General features: G+C 42.6%; 1 protein-coding gene across 1 annotated transcript in view; it reads left to right on the forward strand.

Moving 5' to 3' along the window:
• LOC115083792 (zinc finger protein 11-like) overlaps positions 1-25,550 on the forward strand; it is a 48,567-nt gene extending 23,017 nt beyond the window's left edge. Inside the window, 2 exon segments of the mRNA XM_029587810.1 lie at positions 21,882-24,511; positions 24,514-25,550. Of these exon segments, the coding sequence (XP_029443670.1) occupies positions 21,882-24,511; positions 24,514-24,690 (2,807 nt within the window). The 3' untranslated portion in view covers positions 24,691-25,550.
• The last annotated feature ends 987 nt before the right edge of the window (positions 25,551-26,537 follow it).

Below are 26,537 nucleotides of genomic sequence, written 5' to 3' on the forward strand. Positions count from 1 at the left end.
ATTTTGGATACATTGGAGGCTGGGGTCGTGTATGGAGCAGTAAAAGGCTTTATGGAAAGGACGGCCTACATTTTGTCCGTAGCAGGAAGGGAGGATGCTAAGTGAGAAATTCAGTTCATATATTAGCAGACATTTAAAAACTGAAGAATGGGGGTGGCAGGAGATGGCCAATGAAATTAACAAGTCACTCCCAAGCAATACAGGATGTGGGAGGAGAAAATAAAACCAATCCGCCCAAAAATGCAGAAAAAGGTGACTAGGAAGTGCAACAAACCAAGAGAGAAACATTGGAAAGTGATGACTACAAATGCTTGTAGTTTGGGCATTAAAATCTCAGACCTGCAGGCTCTAATGGTGGAGGCAGACTTTGACATTGTTGTTGTCACGGAGAATTGGTTCACGATTCTCATGATTGAGATACGGCCATACTGGGCTTTAACTTGTTAAGGAAGGACAGAGAGGACAGAAAAGGGGGAGGAGCAGCTCTTTATTTAAAAAATAATATCCAAGCAACTGAACTGCAAGGGACGTGATGTAGAGAAGAAGCATTATGAGCTGTCCTAAAACAAAATAAATAAATATATGATGATGATGGTGCATCCATTTTTACTGGAGTGGTGAACAGGCCTCCAACTCGGAGGAAGAACTGGACAGAGATCTGATCAAAGACAATATAAAGGTGGGAAAGAAGGGAGAAGTGGTGATTGTTGGAGATTTTAATCTGCCGTAGAATCCCTTCTGCAGAATCTAACAGAAGTAAAGAGATATAGTGGGTGCCCTGCAAGGGGCTCTCTTCAAACAAATGGTATTGGAACCCCCAAGGGAGGGAGCTGTACTTGATTTAGTGCTCACTAATGGGGATAATGTCACTAATGTCCATGTGGGTGCCCACCTCCGCACCAGAGATGATCAAACTGTATGGTTTGATATCACAAACGATACAGAGAAATCACACGAAGACCCGGGTTTTGAATTTCAAAAATACAGGCTTTGTTGAAATGGAGAAGTACCTGGAGGGAGAACCAGAAGACTGGGAGAAGTGGAAAAACAGTGAGGCAAACTAAAAGGAGCAATAACAAAGGCAACTAATCTGTTAGAAAAGTAAATAAAAGCAAGGGAAATGTGAAACCTATCTGGTTCTGAAAGGAGGTGGCAGACATAATAGAAGCAAAAAGAACAGCGGTCAAGAAATATAAAGAATCCCAAAAAGTGCAACGCAGGGTAGGATATCTGGTGAAACTGAGGGAGACAAAGAAAGTAATCAAGAAAGCAAAAAGTAAGGCGGAAGAAAGGATTGGTAAAGAGTGAGGACAAAATATTTTTCAGATACACCAGAAAAAGAAAAGTTCAAAGTGGTATAGTGAAATTGAAAGGTGAAAAACAGAATGTTGGGAATTATAAGAAAGGGAATGGTGAATAAAACGGAAAATGTCATAATGCCTCTGTATCGCTCCATGGTGAGACCGCACCTTGAATACTGTGTACAATTCTGGTCACCGCATCTCAAAAAAGATATAATTGCGATGGAGAAGGTACAGAGAAGGGTGACCAAAATGATAAGGGGAATGGAACAGCTCCACTATGAGGAAAGGCTGAAGAGGGTAGGGCTGTTCAGCTTGGAGAAGAGACGGCTGAGGGGGGATATGATAGAGGTCTTTAAAATCATGAGAGGTCTAGAACGAATAGATGTGAATCGGTTTTTACACTTTCGAATAATAGTAGGACTGGGGGGCACTCCATGAAGTTAGCATGGGGCACATTTAAAAGTAATCGGAGAAAGTTCTTTTTCACTCGACACACAATTAAACTCTGGAATTTGTTGCCAGAGGATGTGGTTAGTGCAGTTAGTGTAGCTGGGTTTAAAAAAGGATTGGATAAGTTCTTGGAGAAGTCCATTACCTGCTATTAATTAAGTTGACTTAGAAAATAGCCACTGGTATTACTAGCAATGGTTACATGGAATAGACTTAGTTTTTGGGTACTTGCCAGGTTCTTATGGCCTGGATTGGCCACTGTTGGAAACAGGATGCTTGGCTTGATGGACCCTTGGTCTGACCCAGTATGGCATGTTCTTAAGACAAGGATCAATATGTGGAGACAAATGGAAGAAATATTAAAAATGATACTTCAGTTCGGTGTTTACTAAAGAAGACCCTGGACAAGGACCAGCTCTGGTTAACAAGACTGTGGATGGGAGTGGAATAGATGAAACTCCATTTACAGAAGAGAATGTATGAGAGGAGCTGGGAAAACTGAAAGTGGACAAGGCCATGGAGCCGGAAGAGAGATATCCCAGGATACTGAGGGAGCTCAGAGATGTGCTGGTGGTTTCCATGTGTGACTTGTTCAATAGGTTCCTGGAAACGGGAGTGGTGCCGAGTGATTGGAGAAGAGCGGTGGTGGTCCCGCTTCACAAGAGTGGGAGCAGAGAGGAGGCTGGAAACTACAGGCTGGTTAGCCTCACTTCAGTGGTGGGAAAATTAATGGAGACTCAGCTGAAGGAAAGGAAAGTGAACTATCTACAGGCAGGAGGATTGCTGGACCGAAGGCAGCATGGAGTCACCAGGGGAAGGTCCTGTCAGATAAAGCTGATTGATTTTTTTGATTGGGTGACTAAAGAATTGGATTGAGGAAGATCACTCGATGTGATCTACTTAGATTTCAGCAAAGCTTTTGATACTGTTCCGCATAGGAGGCCTGTGAATAAAATGAGAAAGCTTGGGAGTGAGCGCCAAGGTGGTGGCCTGGATTACAAACTGGTTGATGTATAGAAGACAGTGGGTGATGGTGAATGGAACCTACTCTGAAGAGAGAACGGTGTTAAGCAGAGTGCCAGAGTGAGGGATAGAAGGTAAATTTTGTCTTTTTGCGGATGATACGAAGATCTGCATCAGAGTGGACACACCGGAAGGAGTAGAGAGAATGACTTAACGGCACTTAACGGCACCTATGTAACTTAAAATACTTTAGCATTATTTTTATGTGCCTTAATGTAAACCGTTGTGACGGTCCCCACCATACGACGGTATAGAAAAATGTTAAAATAAATAAATAAATTTAAGGAAGCTGGAAGAGTGGTTAAAGAAATTGCAGCTGAGATTCAATGCCAAGAAGTGCAGAGTCATGCATCTGGGTCATGGTAATCCAAAAGAGCTGTATGTGTTGGGGGGTGAAGAGCCGTTGCTCACAGAGCAAGAGGTGATAATGATAGTGTCTAGCAATCTGAAGGCAGCGAAGCAATGTGACAAGGCGATAGCTAAAGCCAGAAGAATGCTGGGCTGCATAGAGAGAGGAATATCTAGTAAGAGAAAGGAAGTGATGATCCCCTTGTACAGGTCCTTGGTGAGGCATCACCTGGAGTACTGTGTTCAGTTCTGGAGACAGTATCTCAAAAGGGACAGAGACAGGATAGAGGCGGTCCAGAGAAGGGCGACCAAAATGGTCAGGGGTCTCCATCAAATGACTTATGAGGAGAGATTGAAGAACTTAACTGTATACCCTGGAGGAGAGGAGGTGCAGGGGGGATACGATATAGACCTTCAGATACCTGAAAGGTTTTAATAATGCACAATTGACAAACCTTTTTCCGTTGGAAAGAACTCAGTAGAACTAGGGGGCATATAATGAAATTCCAGGGAGGACGACTCAGAACCAACGACAAGAAATATTTCTTCACGGAGAGGGCGGTGGATGCCTGGAATGCCCTTCCAGAGGAGGTGGTGAAGACTAAATCCGTGAAAGATTTCAAAGGGGCGTGAGATAAGCTCTGTGGATCCCTAAAGTTCAGAGGATGGAAATAAAGAAAAGAATGCATGGGGGTAACTTGCTGGTGCGGAGGTTACTACCCTTAAACAATAAGCCTGATACTTCTGATGCAACTCCAACATTGCTCTCTGCTTCAACGGCAAGAGGTAACAGGAAATTGGACTCAGACAGCAACCAACAAGAGCCCAGACTTTGACAGTTTGGGAATATAAATATGGGGTGACAAGAATGGCATGGCAGATGCAAATATAAGTTTGCTGAGCAGACTGGATGGACTGATTGGTCCTTTTCTGCTGTCATTGTCTGTGTTTCTATGTCAGCCCTGCCAGGCTATTTAAATTGGATCTGCACAAGTCTTTCAGCAACAGATCCCCCCTGCTTAACAATGAGTGTTGCTCTCTGATGTCTTCCTTCTCCTTGCGTAGCTCGTTGTCTGCCTTTTTGCCTTGCCTGCTGTCCTGCCTCCATTGTTTCACTCTATGATACCGCATTGTCCATTCTGCCTGTCCCTGATCCTCTGTGTCCTGCCTCCTTGTCTGTCTCGGCCTGACTCCTGCCTTTGACTTTGCTTCGGATATTGACCATTTGCTTGCCTGCTGCCTATGTTGGACCCTCGCTATAGACACTGACCACTCTCTTGCTTGCTGCCTGCCACCAACCCTTGCTTTGGACCTGGACTATGTTTTGCTAGCTGCCTCCCCTGACCCTTGGCCTATTCCCCCCAACATCCTCTTCAGTAAACACCGAAGCAAAGAAATCATTTAATCTTTCCGCGCTGGCCTTATCTTCTCTAAGTGCCCCTTTAACCCCTCGATCATCTAACGGTCCAACTGACTCCTCACAGGCTTTCTCCTTCGGATATATTTTAAAAAGTTTTTACTGTGAGTTTTTGCCTCTACGGCCAACTTCTTTTCAAATTCTCTCTTAGCCTGTCTTATCAATGTCTTACATTTAACTTGCCAATGTTTATGCTTTATCCTATTTTCTTCTGTTGGATCCTTCTTCCAATGTTTGAATGAAGATCTTTTGGCTAAAATAGCTTCTTTCACCTCCCCTTTTAAGCATGCCGGTAATCGTTTTGCCTTCTTTCCAACTTTCTTAATGTGTGGAATACATCTGGACTGTGCTTCTAGGATGCTATTTTTTAACAATGACCATGCCTCTTCCACACTTTTTACCTTTGTAGCTGCTCCTTTCAGTTTTTTTCTAACATTTTTTCTCATTTTATCAAAGTTTACCTTTTGAAAGGTTAGCACGAGAGCCGTGGATTTGCTTACTGTCCCCCTTCCAGTCATTAATTCAAATTTGATCATATTATGATCACAATTGCCAGGCAGCCCCACCACCGTTACCTCGCTCACCAAATCCTGTGCTCCACTGAGAATTAGATCTAAAATTGCTCCCTCTCTCGTCGGTTCCTGAACCAATTGCTCCATAAAAATGTCATTTATTCCGTCCAGGAACTTTATCTCTCTAGCATGTCCCGATGATACATTTACCCAGTCAATATTGGGGTAATTGAAATCTCCCATTATTACTGCGCTACCAATTTGGTTAGCTTCCCTAATTTCTCTTTTTTTTTGTTTGTATTTTCATTCTGCTTTTTTATTGGTAGGGATAAGTTAGAATTGTTTAGCTTAGGTGAGTTTTTAGTTACAGGCACTTGGACTACTTTTCTTATTATTGGAACCTCACTGTCAGGATGCCCTAATTCTAATGCATCGTTAGTATTCTTTGAAGATATCTCTCTCCGAACCATGCTTTGCTGTGCGACTGTCTGCTTTCCCCTTAGAGCAACTTTTAAACTAGAACGATCTCCTTTTTAAAGGTTAGTGCCAGCAGTCTGTTTCCACCCTGGTTAAGGTGGAGCCCATCCCTTCGGAAGAGACTCCCCCTTCCCCAAAAAGTTCCTCAGTTCCTTACAAAACTGAATCCCTCTTCCTTGCACCATCGTCTCATCCACGCATTGAGACTCCGGAGCTCTGCCTGCCTCCGGGGACCTGCGCGTGAAACAGGGAGCATTTCAGAGAATGCTACCCTGGAGGTTCTGGATTTAAGCTTTCTACCTAAGAGCCTAAATTTGGCTTCCAGAACCTCCCCCCCACATTTTCCTATGTCGTTGGTGCCCACATGTACCATGGCAGCCGGCTCCTCCCCAGCACTGTCTAAAATCCTATCTGGGTGATGCATGAGGTCCGCCACCTTCGCACCAGGTAGGCATGTTACCAGGTGATCCTCACGCCCACCAGCCACTCAGCTCTCTACATTCCTAATAATCGAATCACCAACTATGACAGCCAACCTAACCCTTCCCTCCGGGGCAGTAGACCTTGGGGAGATATCCTCGGTGCGAAAGGACAATGCATCACATGGAGAGCAGGTCCTTGCTACAGGATCCTTAGTAGTATAATGGGTACACGATCAATCAAACTGATTGACAAGTGAGATAAGGATGACAGCAGCCAATCAGCATTCTCTTCCAGTCTAAGCCCTGCCCACGTCCCACCCACTCCCCATAGAAGTGAATGGGGGCGTAGCTACGCCCCCTCCCGCCTCATCCCGCCCTAGACCATGCCCCCAGGCCACACACGTTCTGCTCCAGGCCCCGCCCCAGACCCCACCCCAAACCGCCCCCCCCATGATTTCACAGGTGGCCCCGCCCACACCCCAGCCCCAATCCACACCCCCTGTGACATAGCGGGTATGACATCACCGGAAGTCCACCCCTCACCATCCCCCCCAAAACACACCCCCTAAAATGTCATCAGATAGGGTCCTGTTGCTTTTTTAATGATACCAAAATTAATGGACTCTGACTGTTTTTGATGATCTCAGCAGAAGTACAATGCAAAAGCCCCAAAATATGCGCTCCTAGAACATCCTGATGCCTTTTAATGATGTCGGAGCCGGAAGTGATGACAGAGCAGGAAATATGCCTTTTTTTCTAGCCCCCTCTGTTTTTAAAAAAAATTACAAGCTGTTAAGTAGCAGGAAAAAACAGGCTCATTCTGTTGACAAGGATTTGGTTTTTAAAACAAGTGTAAACAGAACTACATGTGGTGAACTGCATGAACTGCAGACAATGTATTTTTTCACACAGGCACGATCAAACTTTGCAAAGACAGGTTTTTTTTGCAAAGACCGGGGATTGGAGTAGTCTATGGGTACGCTGTCACTCAAACCCCCAAGCCAAACCCCCCAGTGATGTCACCAGAAGTCCACCCCCTCCCCTCCAACCCCAGGCTGTAGCTAGGCATGCCCCGATAAAAGTTAGCAGGCAGCTGGCAGGAAACTGTGACTCATTCTGAACACAGAGACAGGGAGAATCTTCCCCACACCCCTTCTCTCCTCCCCTCTCTGTAGATACCCTAAACTGAGCAGAGGATAATTAAAAACAGTGGGGGGTGTAGGTTTGCAATGGTAAAACACAAGGCTTTAGTTTTGATTTAAAAAAAAACAGACCTCTGTATTTACAGCCATATAAAAAAACAAGAATGCACCAGCGGATCTTAAAGAAAATTTATCATGACCCAGGATCTATAGGTAGCTTTGCCGGTATAACACCTCTTATGCATAGACACGCCCAAACTTGCAAGACCAGATATCGAAGTAAGCATGTGATAGTGATCACGTGAGAGCAATCTTCAAGCAGTAGTGTTGTAATTGTTCCTGAAAATGGCAGTGTATGAAACACCTAAACGATTTGAAATGGAAATCGTACAGCAACCAAAACTAAAGCCGTGTCATAAAAGAAAGCAGAGAGCACAAGAAAGCACTGAGCCAGATTTTGATGAATTACCGTTGGGACAAAAGCTTTTTGATTCGCAGGATCCAGATCTGGTCAATGAAAATGCTATGGACTCTGAAGATATAGAGCTGCACAAAGCTGCCTTGTCTGCCGAAGCAGATTATTTGTTGGAAAAGCTTGAGTGTAAGGTAAGAAAACATCTCTTTCCTTCTAATGATGCATTTTAGGGTGTGGTGTGTTTGGGAGCTATCTATAATAGAGAGTTTGTTTAGAAGAGGTTTTAATTTAATGTTTACAATATGTTTTATGCGAAAATGAAGGATCTTTACAAATAGAAGAATATGGGGACACAACAGGTATCAAAATGAACTGTATTTGTTGCTTCTGTCCAAACATCAAAGAACCATCAGATTCAAGCGATCAAAAAAAAAAAATCAATCCTGAAGATGTGCACGATTTCAGCTGGTGGAGCTATATAGGTTTTCTAAAACCAGCGCTGGCACACGGACTCTTTCGAAAAACGACATTTAGATCAATCGTAAGGGTGGCTGTGTACAGTATACTTACAAAATGTCTGGCTGGCATACGGTATGACAATTGCGAAGGCTGTGTTATCGATGAACCGAGTCAGGATGATCATAGTTGCGTTTATTGGACTGCCTCTCACACACAGGAAAAATTAAGGACCGCTTGTAACAGGTTGTGCCTAGAACGTGTTTTGAATCTTATAGTATTAGCAGCATATAAAAGAGGCATATTAAGCCTAAACAATGACAATTTGAATCTGATCATATATCTTATACACAGCGTAAAAACTGCTGAAAATCCTGTTCAAAAACTAAACAGTTTGCTTAAACTTACAGATGAGGTTTTAATGATAAAATATATAAATGCCATCATCTATGGGAGAAAGCACCAATCCTTTTTTTAAAATGTATAATAAAGCAGTCTTTGTTTGCTAGTAATGTTTTTCTTGTCTGTATTTCAGAAGTATGTATTGGCAATGAAATACTTTGTAATATTTTAATAAATTTTGCCATGTGTATAAATTAGTTAATAAAAACAACTAATAAATATATCAGAATTAACAAAAAAAAAAAGTGTCAATCGTGCTTTAAGGTGATATGGAAGTTTTGGGGGGGATATCTTATGGTTTTATTAAGTCCCATTGATATCAATGCACAGCCTGTAAAATGTTTGATACAGCAACTATTTAACTAAGGAACGTATATTGCAATGAGCTAAGGGTGGGGAAGTTGTCTGAACTCAAGATCTGTAAATGGTTAATCTAATCAGGATGAGACAATGTTTGGTAGGGAAAAAAAAGACCAGGATGACAAGACATTCAAGAAAGGCCTTTTGTTTGATTTTTGGATTGTTGGGTGGGTGGGGTGAAGGAATACACAGGGGGGATGGCTCTTAAAGCACATCAGTCTACATTTTTGTAAAGTGCCCCAAGACCTAAGAGGACATTGGTAACACACTACCTTTCATGAACAAAAGGGGTTGTATATTGTAATGACGTAGGTGCGGATAGTTGTCTGGACTCATGATCTAATCAGGGAGAAACAATGGTCAGGAACCATTAAATCACCAAAAGGTTCAACAGACTGTAGTTTTGTGAAAGGGCTTCAGATCTAAAGAAATATTGATAATACACACAAAAGGCCAATAAATGATAACCCAAGCAAGAGAACTATCTTATTCTATAAGATCGGTAGTTGTAGCAGATGTCCATCACATGACAGAGAGGCCAGGTAGCTTTTTTTTTTGTTTCAATACACAGGTTTTGAGGTTTGTTGGCGGTTACGCCCCTAATCATGGTGATAAAAGGGTATAGCCAGTGACCAGAAAAGGTTCAGCAGTCTGGAGTTTGAAACAGAAATGGATTCTTCAAACAAAGAAAGGCGGAAGTCAGTGTTTATTAATAAAATATCACTTACTAAAAGGAGGCAATAAAGAAAACTGAAAGGTGAGTTAATAGTTTTAATGTATATTTTTTAGATATGATTTTAAAAAAACAGTAGTAAAAACAGTGTTTGTCTGTTTTATCATTAGAACAGGAAAATATTGCAAAATCGTACAGATTTGAACATAGACCAACAACAAGAACAGCCTGGATGCAGTAATGCCTCAGAGAAAAAAACAGAGCCCCAAGACATTTCTGACAATAATACAAATAAAGGTGAGAAACAGTTTTTCCTTAATGTCTGTGCCCCCAAATGTGTCTCTTTTTTCCTTCATAACAGCCAACGAAGCAGAGATCTATTTATGAAGACATCAAAAGTGTGTGTGACCCCGTGTTTTTTGTTTTGTAATTTTTAGAATGTGAAAATGATGCAAACAAAGCTATTTCCAAACGAAAGAGAAAAGAGTCTGAAGATGCAGATGAAGGTAAGAAGCATTTTTTATATCTGTACGGGTAAAACGCCAATTAGTTCACAGATGTGTAAAAGAAAAGGTATTACCATGGTTTTTGGTTTTTTTTTAACATAACAGACCATGAGCAGCATATGCCAAAGAAATCTGACAAAAGACCATACCAAAAACCAAGAGATGAACAAAAAAGTAAGAATCTATACTGTTTTAGTTTAAGAAAATTCTTCTTAAAATATTGTAAAATCAATAAAAAAAGTATGAGACTACTCATGTTAATTTTTATTATTTTTAATTTTAGACCGTGAAAAGACTACAAAAAGGTCTATTTCCGAAAGAAAAGACGAGAGAGACAGCAACAGACCTGTGCACAGGGAGGAAGTAGAGAAAGAATGTGAAAGCATGTTCTTAGATAATTGTACCGATGACAATGTTTCAGAGGGGATGGTAAATAATTGTATATCAGGGACCTCTGAAAATGCAGCTGTAGAAAATGAACCGGTTAATTTTGTGCAATTTGTGAGAAGGTGGAACCGTGATTTAGAAAAATGTAATGGCGTGCTTTATTCAGAGGAATTTCGTTTTATTAATTTAGAATAGATTCTTTCATAGATGCGCAAAATATTGTGAGACAAGGCATACAGCACGTTCTAAACGAAATAAGCCATAACGTTTCCCCCCATGATTATATACAGGTACATTTACATTCTACAGGTTTTCATAATTCTTTGTATTCGGGAAAGTTAAACCCACAGGATTTGAACGCTGATGATTTCTTAGATCAAGTTAGTAAACTCCTGCAGAGTTATAGAGAGATACAGTTTGGTGATACATTCCGCATAGTCATTCTTGTTATAAAGAACGGGGGGGGGGGGGGGGTCACGAAGGGTTTTAAGGTCTATTCTGTACAGTCAAATCGTACATAAAAAGAGAAGGCATTTAATAGATTTGAATAACACAGGTAATGCCCTATGCTTTGCAGGGAGCCTTACAGCCCTCATGTCACCAATTAAGCTCACAGATGCAGAGCTATTAGACCGTGCTAAAAAACCACGCGGAGCTAGGGTGGTCAGAACATAAAAAGGTCATGCTAGATGATGTCTCAACATTTGAACAACATTTAGTTATAAACATAAGGGTTGTGCTTTATACAAAAGAATGGGGTTGCTTTAAGACAAAGGACAGACCTGAATTCCAGAAAACTGTATTTATATTGCTACATGATGACCATTTTTATGGAATCTTAGATGTAAAAAAGCTCTATGGGGAGCGAAACTTCTGTAAATTTTGCCAGAAGCCGTATAGTCACGATCATAATTGTACATTATGGTGTCGTCTCTGCTTAACAGCAACGTGTATAGACAATGTTGGTGCACAACAGAAATGTCCTAAAGGCAGACTGTATTGCCATTCTAAAGAGTGTTTAGAAAGGCATACAGTTCTGGCTTTAAAAAAAGTAGTTGAGTGTTTGCTTAAAATACTGTGTGAAAAATGTGAAGCGTATGCTGATAAAAAACATAAGTGCCGGGTCAGACAATATAAGCTTTGTTATGAACCCTTGATCGCTGGCGACAAGCATTTGTGTTTTATGCCCCCTATTGATCATGCACAAATATCTGAAAAATATATATTTTATGATTGTGAATGTGTGCAGGAAACAGGCTTTCATGTTACAAATTATATATATGCAACAGATTTAAACAACACAAGAAACTGGGAGTTCAAAGGTCTTGAGAGTATTTCTGAGTTTAAGATTTTTTGTGACAAAAAGTTCAAAGGATACACCTTCATAGCACATAATTCTAAAGGCTATGATGGTTATTTTGTAGTTAGAGAGCTGCTAAAGGAAAAGATGGATGTGCGCTTGTTAGCTCAGGGTGCTAAGCTCTTAGCAATCACGATAGAACCCCTGGGTATACGGTTTAAAGATTCTTTAAATTTCTTGCCCATGAAACTTAGCAAGCTTCTGCAAGCTCTGGGGTTTCAAGGCTGTAAGGGCTATTTCCCGCATTTTTTAACACCAGGGTTAATCAAAATTATGTGGGACCTATGCTCAGTGTTGAGTATTATGGAGATGGGTATATGATGTCTGGAGAAAGAGAGGAATTTTTAAAATAGTACAGGGACAATCAAAATAACACCTTTGATTTACAAAAGGAGCTCACCTATTATTGCCAACAGGATGTGAACATTCTGAGACAGGCGTGTGTCTTATACAGAACTGAAATCATGGCTATGACAGAGAGAGAAGTGGTTGTAGAGCAGGATGGTGGATCTAAAACTGTGAAAAGGTGTATAGACCCCTTCCAATATATAACTCTGGCATCTGTGTGCATGGCTATGTACAGGTTTATGTTTTTAGAACCCAAGACCGTTGCACTCGTCCCTCCAGACAGCTGTCACAGACACACAAAGAGACATTCAACGCCCTCTATACAGTGGCTGATGTATACAGAGGCCGCAGAGCAAATAGAGATCACCCATGCTCTAAAGGGGGGTGAAAAGCAGGTGGGTCCCTATTTTCTTGACGGTTATGCACTTATTGATGGGGTACCAACAGCTTTTGAATTTAATGGCTGTTTTTCCACGGTTGTCCGAGCTGTTATAACGATAAAGACCAGAACCCCTTAACGGCTACAACCTTTGGTTTTCTCAATTACAAAACACAAATCAAAGCAGATTTCCTGAAAAGAAGAGGGTTTAAGGTCATAAGCTTGTGGGAACACGAATGGAAGAGAATGGTGAAAGAAAATATCAGGGGTTGTGCAGACTTTCTGGTTAAATCAGGCCTGCCGCAGCAGCTAGTACCCAGAGATGCCCTCTTTGGTGGTAGAACCAATGCTACATGTTTGTACTATAAAGCCAGACCTGATGAAAAATTACATTACTATGATTTTACCAGCCTCTACCCCTTTGTCAATAAAACCAAGGAATACCCTGTTGGCCACCTGCAAATCATTTATGACAGCTTTGGTCCCCTCTCAAACTATTTTGGGCTTGTTAAAGCCAAAGTGTATCCACCACGAAAGATCTTTTTCCCTGTATTACCGGTCCGTGTGAGTGGTAAGCTCATGTTCCCGCTGTGTTGCACATGCGCTGACAATAGTCTGCAGGATATGTGCAACCAAACGGACGAGTAGAGAGCCCTCGTAGGGACTTGGTGCACTGTGGAGATGAATGAGGCTGTTGCAAAAGGGTATGTGGTTGCTGAAAATGTGAAATATGGCACTTTGAATGTAAATCTGTCAGCCTGTTTTCTGAATACATAAAAATGCATCTCCGTCAAAAACAGGAGGCCTCTGGTTACCCTCAGTGGTGTACCAATGTAGAAAAACAAAACATGTATATATCTGATTTTTACAAAAAAGAAGGTGTAGTTTTAAGGCCTGAACAGGTTAGTATAAATCCCGCAAAGCGTCAAATTGCCAAGCTTTTCTTAAACTCATTGTGGAAGAAGTTTGGTCAAAGAACAAACTTACCTGTTACAAGTATTGTGAGAGATCCTGATGATCTGTATAAGTATTTGTTTTCACCCAAATATGTTTCATCATGCGATTTTATTGATGATGAAACAGCCTGTGTGATATGGAAGCATTCAAAAGACTGCAGCGTATTGTCAGGTAATACAAACATCTTCATTGCCTGTTTCACAACTGCTTATGCTCGTTTCACAACTGCTTATGCTCGTTTAGAACTGTACAAGCTGCTTGACAGTTTGCAAGAACATTGTCTGTACCACGATACAGACTCTGTGATATTTGTGAGTCGTGAGGGTGCCAGCGATCCCCCTTTGGGAGATTATTTAGGACAGTTGACGAGCGAGATACCCACAGACGAGCATATCACAGAGTTAGTATCGGCTGGGCCCAAAACATACGGCTACAAACTATCCAGCGGAAAGACCTGTATGAAAGTGAAGGGATTTACGTTAAATGTAGAAAATTGTAAAAAGATCAATTTCACTAATTTGAAAGATCTCGTCTTTGACTATAAAACTGACGCTGTGGACAAGAGTCCTAAAAAGATACAGATACAACAATCTGGGATCATTAGAAACAAAAAGACCTGGTCGATAGAGACCGGCCTACTTAAGAAAACACAAAGGGTCATATACGATAAAAGGGTGTTCCCTGTACGTACCAGGATCTGTCCAGACTGCTGGGTTATGCCTCCCCTCCAGCAGATGGAGTCAGAGAGAAAACTGAAAGCACCCCCTAGATATACTGGTGTGCCACCTGCCATCCTTCTGTATTTCCTCTGACTCCATCAGATTGAGAGACATAACCTGCGGTCCTGTCTAGATCCTGACAAAAAATCCTTTCAGGTGTCATTTATTAATTTATACTGTCTAGATCAATTAGTTTATTTCTTCTTTCTCTCATTAGTTTAAAAAAAAACCAAAAAACCAGTGTATTAGTTTATTGTTCCTTTCCCTGATTCAGCGCAGCGTTTTGTTCCCTGCAGCGTGAAGGCAGGCTGTGAGAGCGTTGCTCTCATCTAGTTTCCCGGTGTTGTGTCCCTTTGGTCGGGGGGAAAGTCTACCGGTGGTCCGGTCACCCTCCCCCATCTCTCTGTGCTTTATTCCAGGTTTTCAAACCTGAAGAGGGCTTTGGTTTATTTGTAAAAAAAAATAAATAAAAATAAGAGTCAAAGATTGAGGACCCGTAAGTCCTGTTGGGTACAGGCTGTTGTCCGTTTGCAGCCCTAGCCTGCCGCGCTGACCGGGGACTCCGGAGGGGGTGAGGGTTCTTCACCCGGCGATTTGCAAGTCGCGGCGACAGCTACTATTTTGGCGCGTATTTTGCTGCTCCCAGCCCAGCTACTTACTTTTGACACGTTTTTCTGTCTGCAGGGATGCAGCGGTCTTCAGCCTGCACAGCCTGTGGCAAGGCGGGGGCGTGACTCTCCAGGGAGGGTCTCTGCTCCCACTGCATTCCCGGGGGCGAGGGACCCTCCCGGGGGCCGAGTGCAGCCCGCAGCAAGGCTTCTCGTCCCTCCTTGGAGCGATTAGGGAGGCTGGCAGCCGCGTGGTCCTCAGCCCCGCCCCCCGCTGTTAGGGAGCCGGCGGCCATTTTGACCACGCAGCAGCCTGCTGATTCGGCATTGGAGGAGGAGGATTTTTACACAAAGGGTCATATACGATAAAAGGGTGATAAAAGAGGGTTTTAACATACTGCCTTATGGATACTGAATTTGTGGATGTGCACTGAAGGCACCCCTTTTCGTGTATTTTAGCCGGACTGTCAAATAGCGGCAAAAGCTTCTTTGTTAAAAACCTGCTAGATCATGCTGGATGTGTGTTGACTGACATGCCTAATAATATTGTATGGTGTTATAGTTGCTGGCAACCTTTGTATAAAGAAATGTGTAAATATCCTTTTATTACCTTTATGGATTCTTTGCCTGATACTTTTAATGATGATCAACTGTTTCCAACCAATAAAATAAATATGGTTATTGTAAACGATTTGATGACTTCTGCTTGTAAAAGTGATGAAATCGAGAAAGCTTTCACACAATACGTGCATCACAGAAATCTAAGTATTATATATATTGTACAAAATGTCTTCTGTCAAGGCAAAGCAAGCAGAACTATAGCCTTAAATACCAAATATATGGTGCTCTTTAAGAATCCTAGAGACAAGTTGCAAATCGCTATTTTAGCCAGACAGATGTACCCTGGTAAGTCATGCTTCTTTTTAGAAGCCTTTGAGGATGCCACCAGAAAGCCATACGGATATCTCATCGTGGATTTAAATGCTACGACCCCTGAGCGTTACAGACTGAGAACAAACATCTTTCCACCAGAATGGACCATGGTATATTGTGAAAAAACACAGCCCCTCCATAAAAAGAAGTGAATATATATTCTCCCCCCACATATTTGTTTTGTGTGTGTCCCAGAGATCATGTCTACTTGCTTAAAGCGGAACCTAGCCCTTTTAAAACTTTTAGTTCAAGCCTCTCTGCAGCGGAGAAAAAGCTATCCTAAAGGCCGCTTCTAACGATTTAGTGGGGGCCAAAGCGGAGATCGCATTAAACACTCTGAAAGGTAATGTTCCTTTATCACAGCAGCAGATAAACATCTTGAAAAGGAAACGTCAAGCTATAAGGATTCTGGGTGATAAAAGAATAACACTTAAGAAAAAAAAAGAAGCTGGTGAAACAGTTGGGGGGGTTGGTTATCGGGCCTCTGCTAGGCTTTGCATTACCACTCATCACGGGCCTTTTGAGCTAAAACACTAATGCAGTACACAGAAAAAATGTATTTAGTGCCTAGTCAACAACTTGATCGTTTGAGAAGCCCTTCAGTTCATGAGGAAAATATTAGAACCACAGCTGCTCAAAGACTCGATGAAGAAATGAAAGGTATACTTCAAAGTTCTGGTATGTCTGAATATGAGAAAGCCAAACGCTATTCAGAAGTGCTACAGCACTATCTGGTGCTTAACAGACACGGAGAAATGGATAAAGAAAGAATAAATCTGTATCTACCCCCTACAGGATGATACAGCAACCTCTGCATTACTAGAGCACAAAAGCCCCCCAGACCCCATCCTGCAGGAAGTGTTAAATAGCATCAGCATGCACCGTAGAAAAAATGCAGAAGTACTGATCAATAAACTGTCAAAGAATAAGGACATTGCATCCTGGGAGAGTAATGGGACTTTTGTATACAAGGGGAAGCCCTGTAAGTAGCTCTAACCTATTAGACCTGATTCGTGGAGCTACACGGACCCGTGCTCTTTCACATCGGAGGATACCCAAAGGTTTGGGAGAGTTCATGCAAACCCTGGCAGAACTAAACATGCCCTCCACCGTCATGGGTAATCCAGCCAACAGGGATCTGCTGGTACAGCTCAAGGAAAATCCTTCTGCAACAACTGCTGAAATGTACACAAAGACTGTAAAGTGCAAAGACCCCCTCCCCCGTAAAAGACGTAAAGTACTTGACACAAACAGATGGTTGAAGGTGTAATTATATCTTTTCAAATAAAAAGAAGGCTTTTTTAAATCTAGACTATAGACGTTTGGTTTGTTTTTCAAAACCTCTCAAGAGAAGATTGTTTTTATTTAGGATTAGTACAACATTCTTGGTACAGTACACATATCTGGGGGGCATGAAACAGACAGCGAAAAGATCTAGACATACAATATGTTCTCTGTTGTTTTTTACAAATTGTAAAACCATTTTGTCATTTTGCAGTGGTTCTTTGGAATACATTTTTAAAATATTTTCAAAAGACAGCCCTTTACAGCGTTGATGTAGGAAAATCACACAATGGTTACCGCAGGTTGTAGATACCGGGTGTTGCAATTGTTTGCTGCTGTATAAAACATCCTCACAATGTTTATTTAAAAAGTTCATAATAGTGTTAGGGAAGAACAAGCTAGCAGGCTGTTGCCCGTAGGAATCAAAAAATTCTCCTGTGCCGTTTTCAGTCACGTATATTGCTAGCCAGTGTTCTCCAGGAAGGTCGTGGGGGTGGGTATTTACCACCAAGCTTGCAGGTTTCCTTTCTATTTGTATATCAGACAGTCAGTCACTGGGTAGGACGTCTACAAAAGATTTTGTAACATACGGATCCTTCTTTAAAACACGGTAGATCTGTACGGTGTTCATCATCATAGATAATCAAAAAGGACGTTCCTTCTGTGGTTAATTTCTATCACGTTGTCAAAGACACCATACACAATCATATTCACCGTGTGTGGCAAAACGGATTTCAGCCCGCAGATTACCGGTTTTAATTAAAGAGTAGTGGTCCGTGCACTCTTGGTCGGGTGATAGGTCAAAGGCCAGTAAGGTATAACCTTGGTAAAACTCTTGACGATCAATCAAGAGAGCACTGTCTTTCAAATGTTTACCCGTCGCTTGAACCAGCTGCATGTATTCTCTGATACAACAGCCATTATCGAAATCCGGTTGGAGAGGTTTCGCTGGGACTTGCTCACCATCCACATACAGCGCAGCAAAGTTAATATCGTAATGTTTAAAATTGAAGGGGTTTTTAGAGTAATTACCGCTGAAAGCATCATTATCCACAAAGCCCAATACAATAATTTTGGGTAATTGTCCCAAAAAGAGGTTTTCCTGGTTAGTCACACGGGCGCCAGCCGGTATGCTAAAGACTTTCAGATTTACACGGTCCACGGCGTACTTGACATTAGCTCTCAGCAGCGCTTCTGCATGCTCCAAGCGCACTCCCGGGGACACTTTCACTCTCCTTACAAAGAGGGCTGCAGATAAAATAAGAAGTTTGTACTTCTTGTTGGCATCTCCGCTCATTAAGCAGAATGTATCTTTGTTCACGTTAGTTTAATTTTCACATCCACGCCATGTATGAGCAGCTTTTCTTGAAAAAACAGATCGCTATGTAAATGTCCCAGAAGCTCTACTTTACGGCTAATGGCTGTAAAAACAGCTCTTTCGGTAAAACCTTTATTACTCGAACCCACGTCTCTCACTTCATGGTTTCCGGCTGTGTCTTTATAAAACAGACCGCTTGTAAACTGTTTTGAGAGGACCCTCGCCGTAATTGAGAAACAGTTCTATGAGGGCTCTGTAAGGGTAACAGTTGTTGCTCTGACTAATGAGCCTGTCTCCGAGAGTGACATCCAGCTGGCTAAAAATAGAGGCTATTGGATAGTTCACGAGAGCTACTTTGGCCCCTACATCAAGATCGGACCCATCTTCGTTCACGATTTTACAGGTCAGGTACAGCAACGTGTTGTTCAAATCCAGGTAATCCTCGCTATGTCCGGCTATATAAAAATCTAAAGGGGCTGTTTCTGACAAGGCAGATAATGGCGGAATCTCCACATAAACACTTTTTTCTATGCTGGATTGTGTGGGGGCCAGTTGAAACAGATCCAGTTCTGATTTCAAGCATTCTTCAGACCCCTGATGTACAAAAGCCATGGTTTTTTAAAAATATATTTTGCTTCTTGGCGGAGAGGTTTCTCTTCTTACCCTTGCGGTTAGTCTTTTGAGACTTGACACGTTTGGTCTTCTTTGTTTTAAAAGGTTCAGGAGGCCCCTGTTGATTGGTTCTCTTTCTTTTAACAGCTCTTCTAATAACCACTAATCCTGACCCCTCCTGCTCTGTGTTATTGTTCATTTTATGCAGAACCGCCGTTGTGACACGGCCCATAACATCTTTGGCGATGTTTTTTGCTGCACTTTTCACATGAGGTTTAACAATCTCAAAACAGTCTAACATGATCCCCCCCTTTTTTAAAAAAGGCTTAGCAGTTTCATGTTTGTTGTTATTGCCGTAGATTACTTTCCAGAAACGCAGAGAGTTTGAGGTTGTTACATCGACGGGCGGGCCTGTATTGTTCTGTGAAAACTGTGATTGTAACTGTTCATAAAAGCCGGAAGCACATCTTCATATCGAAAAGTGTTGCGCGCTGTAAAGTATCGCCACATTTTGGATTTTAAAGTCCTGTTAAATCTCTCCACAACCGCTGCCTTAACATCGTTCTTGGTCACAAAATGATGAATGCCTCTGTATTTTAACAAACTCTTCACAGAGTTGTTTAAAAACTCTTTACCTCTGTCTGTTTGTATTTTGTTGGGAACATGACCACCTTTAAATATATTTTCAAAGGCCTCGGCCACTTCACGCCCTGTTTTTGTTTTTAGGGTCACAGCCCATGCGTATTTTGACAAAACATCTATCACCATCAAAATGTATTTGTAGCCTCTGTTATAACCAGACAAGGCGGTCATGTCAACCAGATCTGCTTGCCATTGCGCATCCACATCAGACACTATGGGGTAGATTTTCAGACGAGCGCGAACAGCCTACTTTTGTTTGCGCTCCAGGCGCAAACAAAAGTACGCTGGATTTTAGTAGATACGCGCGGAGCCGCGCGTATCCACTAAAATCCTGGATCGGCGCGCGCAAGGCTATCGATTTTGTATAGCCTGCGCGCGCCGAGCCGCGCTACCTCCCCCCCGTTCCCTCCAAGGCCGCTCCGAAATCGGAGCGGCCTTGGAGGGAACTTTCCTTTGCCCTCCCCTCACCTTCCCCTCCCTTCCCCTACCTAACCCACCCGCCCGGCCCTGTCTACATCCCCCCCTTACCTTTGTCGGGGGATTTACGCCTCCCGGAGGGAGACGTAAATCCCCGCGCGCCAGCGGGCCTGCTGCGCGCCGGGCCGCGACCTGGGGGCGGGTACGGAGGGCGCGGCCACGCCCCCGGGCCGTAGCCACGCCCCGTACCCGCCCCCAAAACGCTGCCGACACGCCCCCGGAACGCCGCGACGACCGGGCCCGCCCCCCGACACGCCCCCCTCCGAGAACCCCGGGACTTACGCGAGTCCCGGGGCTCTGCGCGTGCCGGGAGGCCTATGTAAAATAGGCTTCCCGGCGCGCAGGGCCCTGCTCGCCTAAATCCGCCCGGTTTTGGGCGGATTTAGGCGAGCAGGGCTCTGAAAATCTACCCCTATGGTTTTATTTCTTTTAAATCGTACCCTAGCAGGCTCGTGTAAAGAATAAGCATCTTGCTCTGTAAGCCAATCAATCACCTGTTTCTTGGTCACAGACGGCATACATGTTTTAGCTGCCTGAAAAAGAGGTGTTATACCGGCAAAGCTACCTATAGATCCTGGGTCATGATAAATTTTCGTTAAGATCCGCTGGTGCATTCTTGTTTTTTTATATGGCTGTAAACACAGAGGTCTGTTTTTTTTTAAAACAAAACTAAAGCCTTGTGTTTTACCATTGCAAACCTACACCCCCCACTGTTTTTAATTATCCTCTGCTCAGGTTTAGGGTATCTACAGAGAGGGGAGGAGGGAAGGGGCGTGGGGAAGATTCTCCCTGTCTCTGTGTTCAGAATGAGTCACAGTTTCCTGCCAGCTGCCTGCTAACTTTTATCGGGGCATGCCTAGCTACAGCCTGGGGTTGGAGGGGAGGGGGTGGACTTCTGGTGACATGACTGGGGGGTTTGGCTTGGGGGTTTGAGTGACTACTCCGATCCCCGGTCTTTGCAAAAAAAAACCTGTCTTTGCAAAGTTTGATCGTGCCTGTGTGAAAAAATACATTGTCTGCAGTTCATGCAGTTCTCCACATGTAGTTCCGTTTACACTTGTTTTAAAAACCAAATCCTTGTCAACAGAATGAGCCTGTTTTTTCCTGCCACTTAACAGCTTGTAATTTTTTTTAAAAACAGAGGGGGCTAGAAAAAAGGCATATTTTCTGCTCTGTCATCACTTCCAGCTCAGACATCATTAAAAGGCATCAGGATGTTCTAGGAGCGCATATTTTGGGGCTTTTGTATTGTACTTCCGCTGAGATCATCAAAAACAGTCAGAGTCCATTAATTCTGGTATCATTAAAAAAGCGGCAGGACCCTATATGATGATGTTGTACGGGGTGTGTTTTTGGGGGGATAATGAGGGGTGGACTTCCGGTGATGTCATACCCGCTATGTCACAGGGGGTGTGGAATGGGGCTGGGGTGTGGGCGGGGCCACCTGTGACATCATGGGGTGGTTTGGGGGTGTGGGAGGGGCTCCCCATTCACTTCTATTGGGGGAAGGAGCATCAATGGGGTCTGGGTGTGGCCAGGGGCGTGGCCTGGGGCAGAAGGGGTGTGGCCTGGGGGGCACGGTCTACGGTGGGATGAGGCGGGAGGGGGCATAGCTATGCCCCTATTCACTTCTATGGGGAGTGGGCGGGGCTTAGACCGGAAGTGAACGCTGATTGGCTACTGTCATCCTTATCTTGTCTGTCAATCAGTTTGATTGATCATGTACCCATTATACTATTATCCTTTCCTGCTGCACCAGGTTGATGCTAGCTAGCCAGTCCCTGGCATTCAAAAGATTGAGAAACACTGATCTAGTTCATCCTGGAATGACATGACTGCTTTACACCCCGTTCCCTTTCACATGTGCATCCATGCTGAGTAAACTCTGACCTTTGTCACATCAAGTCTCCCTCACATCAAGTAATGTCTGTCCTTTATTTTCTTATCCAGAGATCAATGAGTCCAAGAGAAGACACAAGGAGACGCATCCTGAGGAACCCACTAAACAGCTGGAAGTGACTAACACTGTATCAGGGGAAGAGGGAGGGGATACCTGTCCATGTTGTGACTGGGAGAGAAACAGCTGGGCTCAATGTAAACCAGAGGAGAGTCCAAGAAACCCAGCAGGAGACTCCACTGCGAATGTGACTCCCTGTGAGCAAAGTACTGATGATATCCCTCACACTAGGGAGCAACAGGAAAAACAGACAATAGGAGAAGAGTATGTGTGTAATGATTGTGGGAACTGCTACATGGATCAGGGATCTCTAAAATCACACAAGAGACTGCATGGAGGAGAGAGTCCAAACACACGTACAGACCGTGGTAAGAGCTTCTATCTGGAACAGCAGTTCACAGCGCACCAGAAATTCCACACTAACCAAGATAAATCATTCCCCTGTCCTGAGTGTGGAATAAAATTCCTTCAAAAAAATTACCTAGAAATACACCAGAGAATGCACTTGGAGGAAAGAGCATTGCATTCTACTAAATGTGGAAAAGTCTTGAGGCTCAAGAAATCTCTAATAAAATATCTGAGTATTCAGAGTTCAGAGAGAGTCTTTCCTGGTAGTAAATGTGGAGTAAGCTTCAGGTGGAAGCAATCTCTTACACATCACAAGAGTATTCATACTGGAGAAAGATTCTTTCCTGGCACTAGATGTGGGAAAAGCTTCAGGCTGAAACAATATCTTACAAAACGCCTGAGAGTGCTTACTGGGATAAGGCCTTTTTCATGCAGTGAATGTGGAAAAACATTTGCAAATAAAGTAATATTAAAAGCTCATGAGAAGAATCATATGAGAGAGAAAACATTTCCATGTAATAAATGTAATCAAAGCTTCATTTTTGCTTCAAAACTGAAAAACCACCAAAAGAGTCACACAGGTGAGAAACCATACACATATACTGAGTGTGACAAAAGCTGCATAAGGCATTTGCAATTGAAAAGGCATAAAATGATTCACATGGTAGAGAAACCATACGCATGTACTGAGTGTGATAAAAGCTTCTATTGGAAATCACTACTGAAAAGACATCAAGTGATCCACACGGGAGAGAAACCATATTCATGTACGGAGTGTGAGAAAAGCTTCAAAAGGAGACCAGACTTGGAAAGGCATCACGTGATCCACACAGGAGAGAAACCATATTCATGTACGGAGTGTGAGAAAAGCTTCAAAAGGAGATCAGAACTGAAAAGGCATCAAGTGATCCACATGGGAGACAATCCATATAAATGTACTGAGTGTGATAAAAACTTCTATGTGAAATCAGAACTTGAAAGGCATAGAGTGATCCACACGGGAGAGAAACAGTACTCATGTGTTGAGTGTGAGAAAAGTTTCTATTGGAAAAGAGAACTTAAATTGCATCAAGTGATCCACACGGGTGAGAAACAGTACTCCTGTGTTGAGTGTGAGAAAAGTTTCTATTGGAAAAGAGAACTTAAATTGCATCAAGTGATCCACACGGGAGAGAAACAGTACTCATGTGTTGCGTGTGAGAAAAGTTTCTATTGGAAAAGAGAACTTAAATTGCATCAAGTGATCCATACGGGAGAGAAACCATACTCATGTACTGAGTGTGATAAAAGCTTCAAAAGGAGATCAGAACTGAAAAGGCATCAAGTAATCCACACGGGAGAAAAACCATACGCATGTACTGAGTGTGATAAAAACTTCTATGTGAAATCAGAACTTGAAAGGCATCGAGTGATCCACATGGGAGGGAAACCATACACATGTACGGAGTGTGAGAAAAGCTTCTCACAGAAATCTTACCTAAAAATTCATCACATGATCCACCTGGCTGAAAACCCATACTCATGTACTGAGTGTGAGAAAAGCTTCAAAAGGAGATCAGAACTGAAAAGACATCAAGTGATCCACACGGGAGAGAAACCATACGCATGTACTGAGTGTGATAAAAGCTTCACAATGAGATCAGAACTGAAAAGACATCAAGTGATCCACATGGGAGAGAAACAGTACTCATGTGTTGAGTGTGGTAAAAGTTTCTATTGGAAAAGGCAACTTAAAAGTCATCAAATGATCCATACAGGAGAGAAACCATACTCATGTACTGAATGTGAGAAAAGCTTCAAAAGGAGAGCAGAACTGAAAAGGCATCAATTAATCCACACGGGAGAGAAGCCATACACATGTACCGAGTGTGATGAAAGTTTCTATTGGAAAATACAACTTAAAAGGCATCAAGTGATCCACACGGGATGGAAACCATACGCATGTACTGAGTGTGATAAAAGCTTCAAAATGAGATCAGAACTGAAAAGACATCAAGTGAGCCACACGGGAGAGAAACGGTACTCATGTGTTGAGTGTGATAAAAGTTTCTATTGGAAAACAGAACTTAAAAGGCATCAAGTGATCCACACGGGAGAGAAACCATATGCATGTACTGAGTGTGATAAAAGCTTCAAAATTAGATCAAAACTGAAAAGACATCAAGTGATCCACACGGGAGAGAAACTGTACTCATGTGTTGAGTGTGATAAAAGTTTCTATTGGAAAACACAACTTAAAAGGCATCAAGTGATCCACATGGGAGAGAAACCATACGCATGTGTACTGAGTGTGAGAAAAGTTTCAGAAGGAGATCAGAACTGAAAAGGCATCAAGTAATCCACACGGGAGAGAAACCTTACAGATGCATAGAGTATGAGAAAAGCTTCACACAGAAATCTTACCTGAAAATTCATCAAAGGATCCATCTGGCTGAAAAGCCATACTTGTACTGAGTGTAATACAAGCTTCAAAATGGGTTCAGAATTGGAAAGGCATCCAGTGATCCACATGGGAGTGAAACCATACACTTGTATGGAGTGTGATCAAAGCTTCTATAGGAGATCAAACCTAAAACAGCTTGAGATGAACCACATGATGTAGAAACTACTGAGTGTGATAAAAGATTCTACCTGCTATCAGGACGGGGAACGCACAAATACGCATGCAGGAGAGAAATGATTTACATCTACTGAGTATGATAAAAGCTTCAGACAGAAATCAGACCCGATAATGTATCAGAGGATCCACTCTGATCCTTAAGTACCAAGTAAATGTGGGGGAAAGATATAGAAGTATTCTCAGCTATATCTTGTAACTTATCCAAATGAGTTATATCCGGCTAAGGGGGTCATTCTTCAACGATATTGGGGCGGAGTCCGCACTGGAATGGGAGGAGTCGGGGCGGACTCCACAACGACTTCGCTGACGGCGAAAAGGTAGGACACCTTATCACTGCCAGCAGTGTGCCCAATAGCACCACCGCCTCCCCGCCTAAGTTACTTAAATGCCAACTTTGAATGTTGACCTCCTAGTGCCTTAGTAACTTAGTCTATTATTTATTCTTAATAATAAGAACCAGAATATGTTTTCTTATTTGATATTTGCTACTATGTATTTCTCAACACCTGACAAGCATTTGGCTTATTGTGAGAGATTTATTGTAATAAAATCCCTAATAAAATATCTAATGCAAACAGAATTATAATATTCTCTTATAAACTCTGGTCAATCATAAAGGGTATATTTTATATAAATTATTATATGCAAATTGCTCTACAATAAAATGCATTATAATCTGATTTTGCTTGTAATTTACAGACATATAATTAAACCTGAGCTTCTTTGGAACTTCTTAGTTTCTAAGATCATTATTATTCCTCACATAGATAATTCCTCCTCATTAGGTGTCAGCGGCAGCTGTCAGCGGGTTTGACAGCCGACGCTCAATTTTGCCGGCATCGGTTCTCGAGCCCGCTGACAGGCACAGCTCGGAAACCGGATGCCACAAAATTGAACATCCGGTTTTCGGCCCGACAGCCGCCGGCCCATTTAAAAGTTGTTATTTATTTTTATTTTTTACTCTTCGGGACCTCCGACTTAATATCGCCATGATATTAAGTCGGAGGGTGCACAGAAAAGCAGGTTTTACTGCTTTTCTGTGCACTTTCCCGGTGCCGGCAGAAACTAGCGCCTACCTTTGGGTAGGCGCTAATTTCTTAAAGTAAAATGTGCGGCTTGGCTGCACATTTTACTTTCTGTATTGCGCAGGCATACCTAATAGGGCCATCAACATGCATTTGCATGTTGAGGGCGCTATTAGGTGCCGCGGGTTGGACGCACGTTTTCCACCCCTTACTGAATAAGGGGTAAGAACATAAGAACATAAGAAATTGCCATGCTGGGTCAGACCAAGGGTCCATCAAGCCCAGCATCCTGTTTCCAACAGAGGCCAAAACCAGGCCACAAGAACCTGGCAATTACCCAAACACTAAGAAGATCCCATGCTACTGATGCAATTAATAGCAGTGGCTATTCCCTAAGTAAAATTGATTAATAGCCATTAATGCACTTCTCCTCCAAGAACTTATCCAAACCTTTTTTGAACCCAGCTACACTAACTGCACTAACCACATCCTCTGGCAGCAAATTCCAGAGCTTTATTGTGCGTTGAGTGAAAAAGAATTTTCTCAGATTAGTCTTAAATGTGCTACTTGCTAACTTCATGGAATGCCCCCTAGTCCTTCTATTATTCGAAAGTGAAAATAACCGAGTCACATCTACTCGTTCAAGACCTCTCATG

This window comes from Rhinatrema bivittatum, chromosome 2 (assembly GCF_901001135.1).
Source record: "Rhinatrema bivittatum chromosome 2, aRhiBiv1.1, whole genome shotgun sequence".
Taxonomy (NCBI): domain Eukaryota; kingdom Metazoa; phylum Chordata; class Amphibia; order Gymnophiona; family Rhinatrematidae; genus Rhinatrema; species Rhinatrema bivittatum.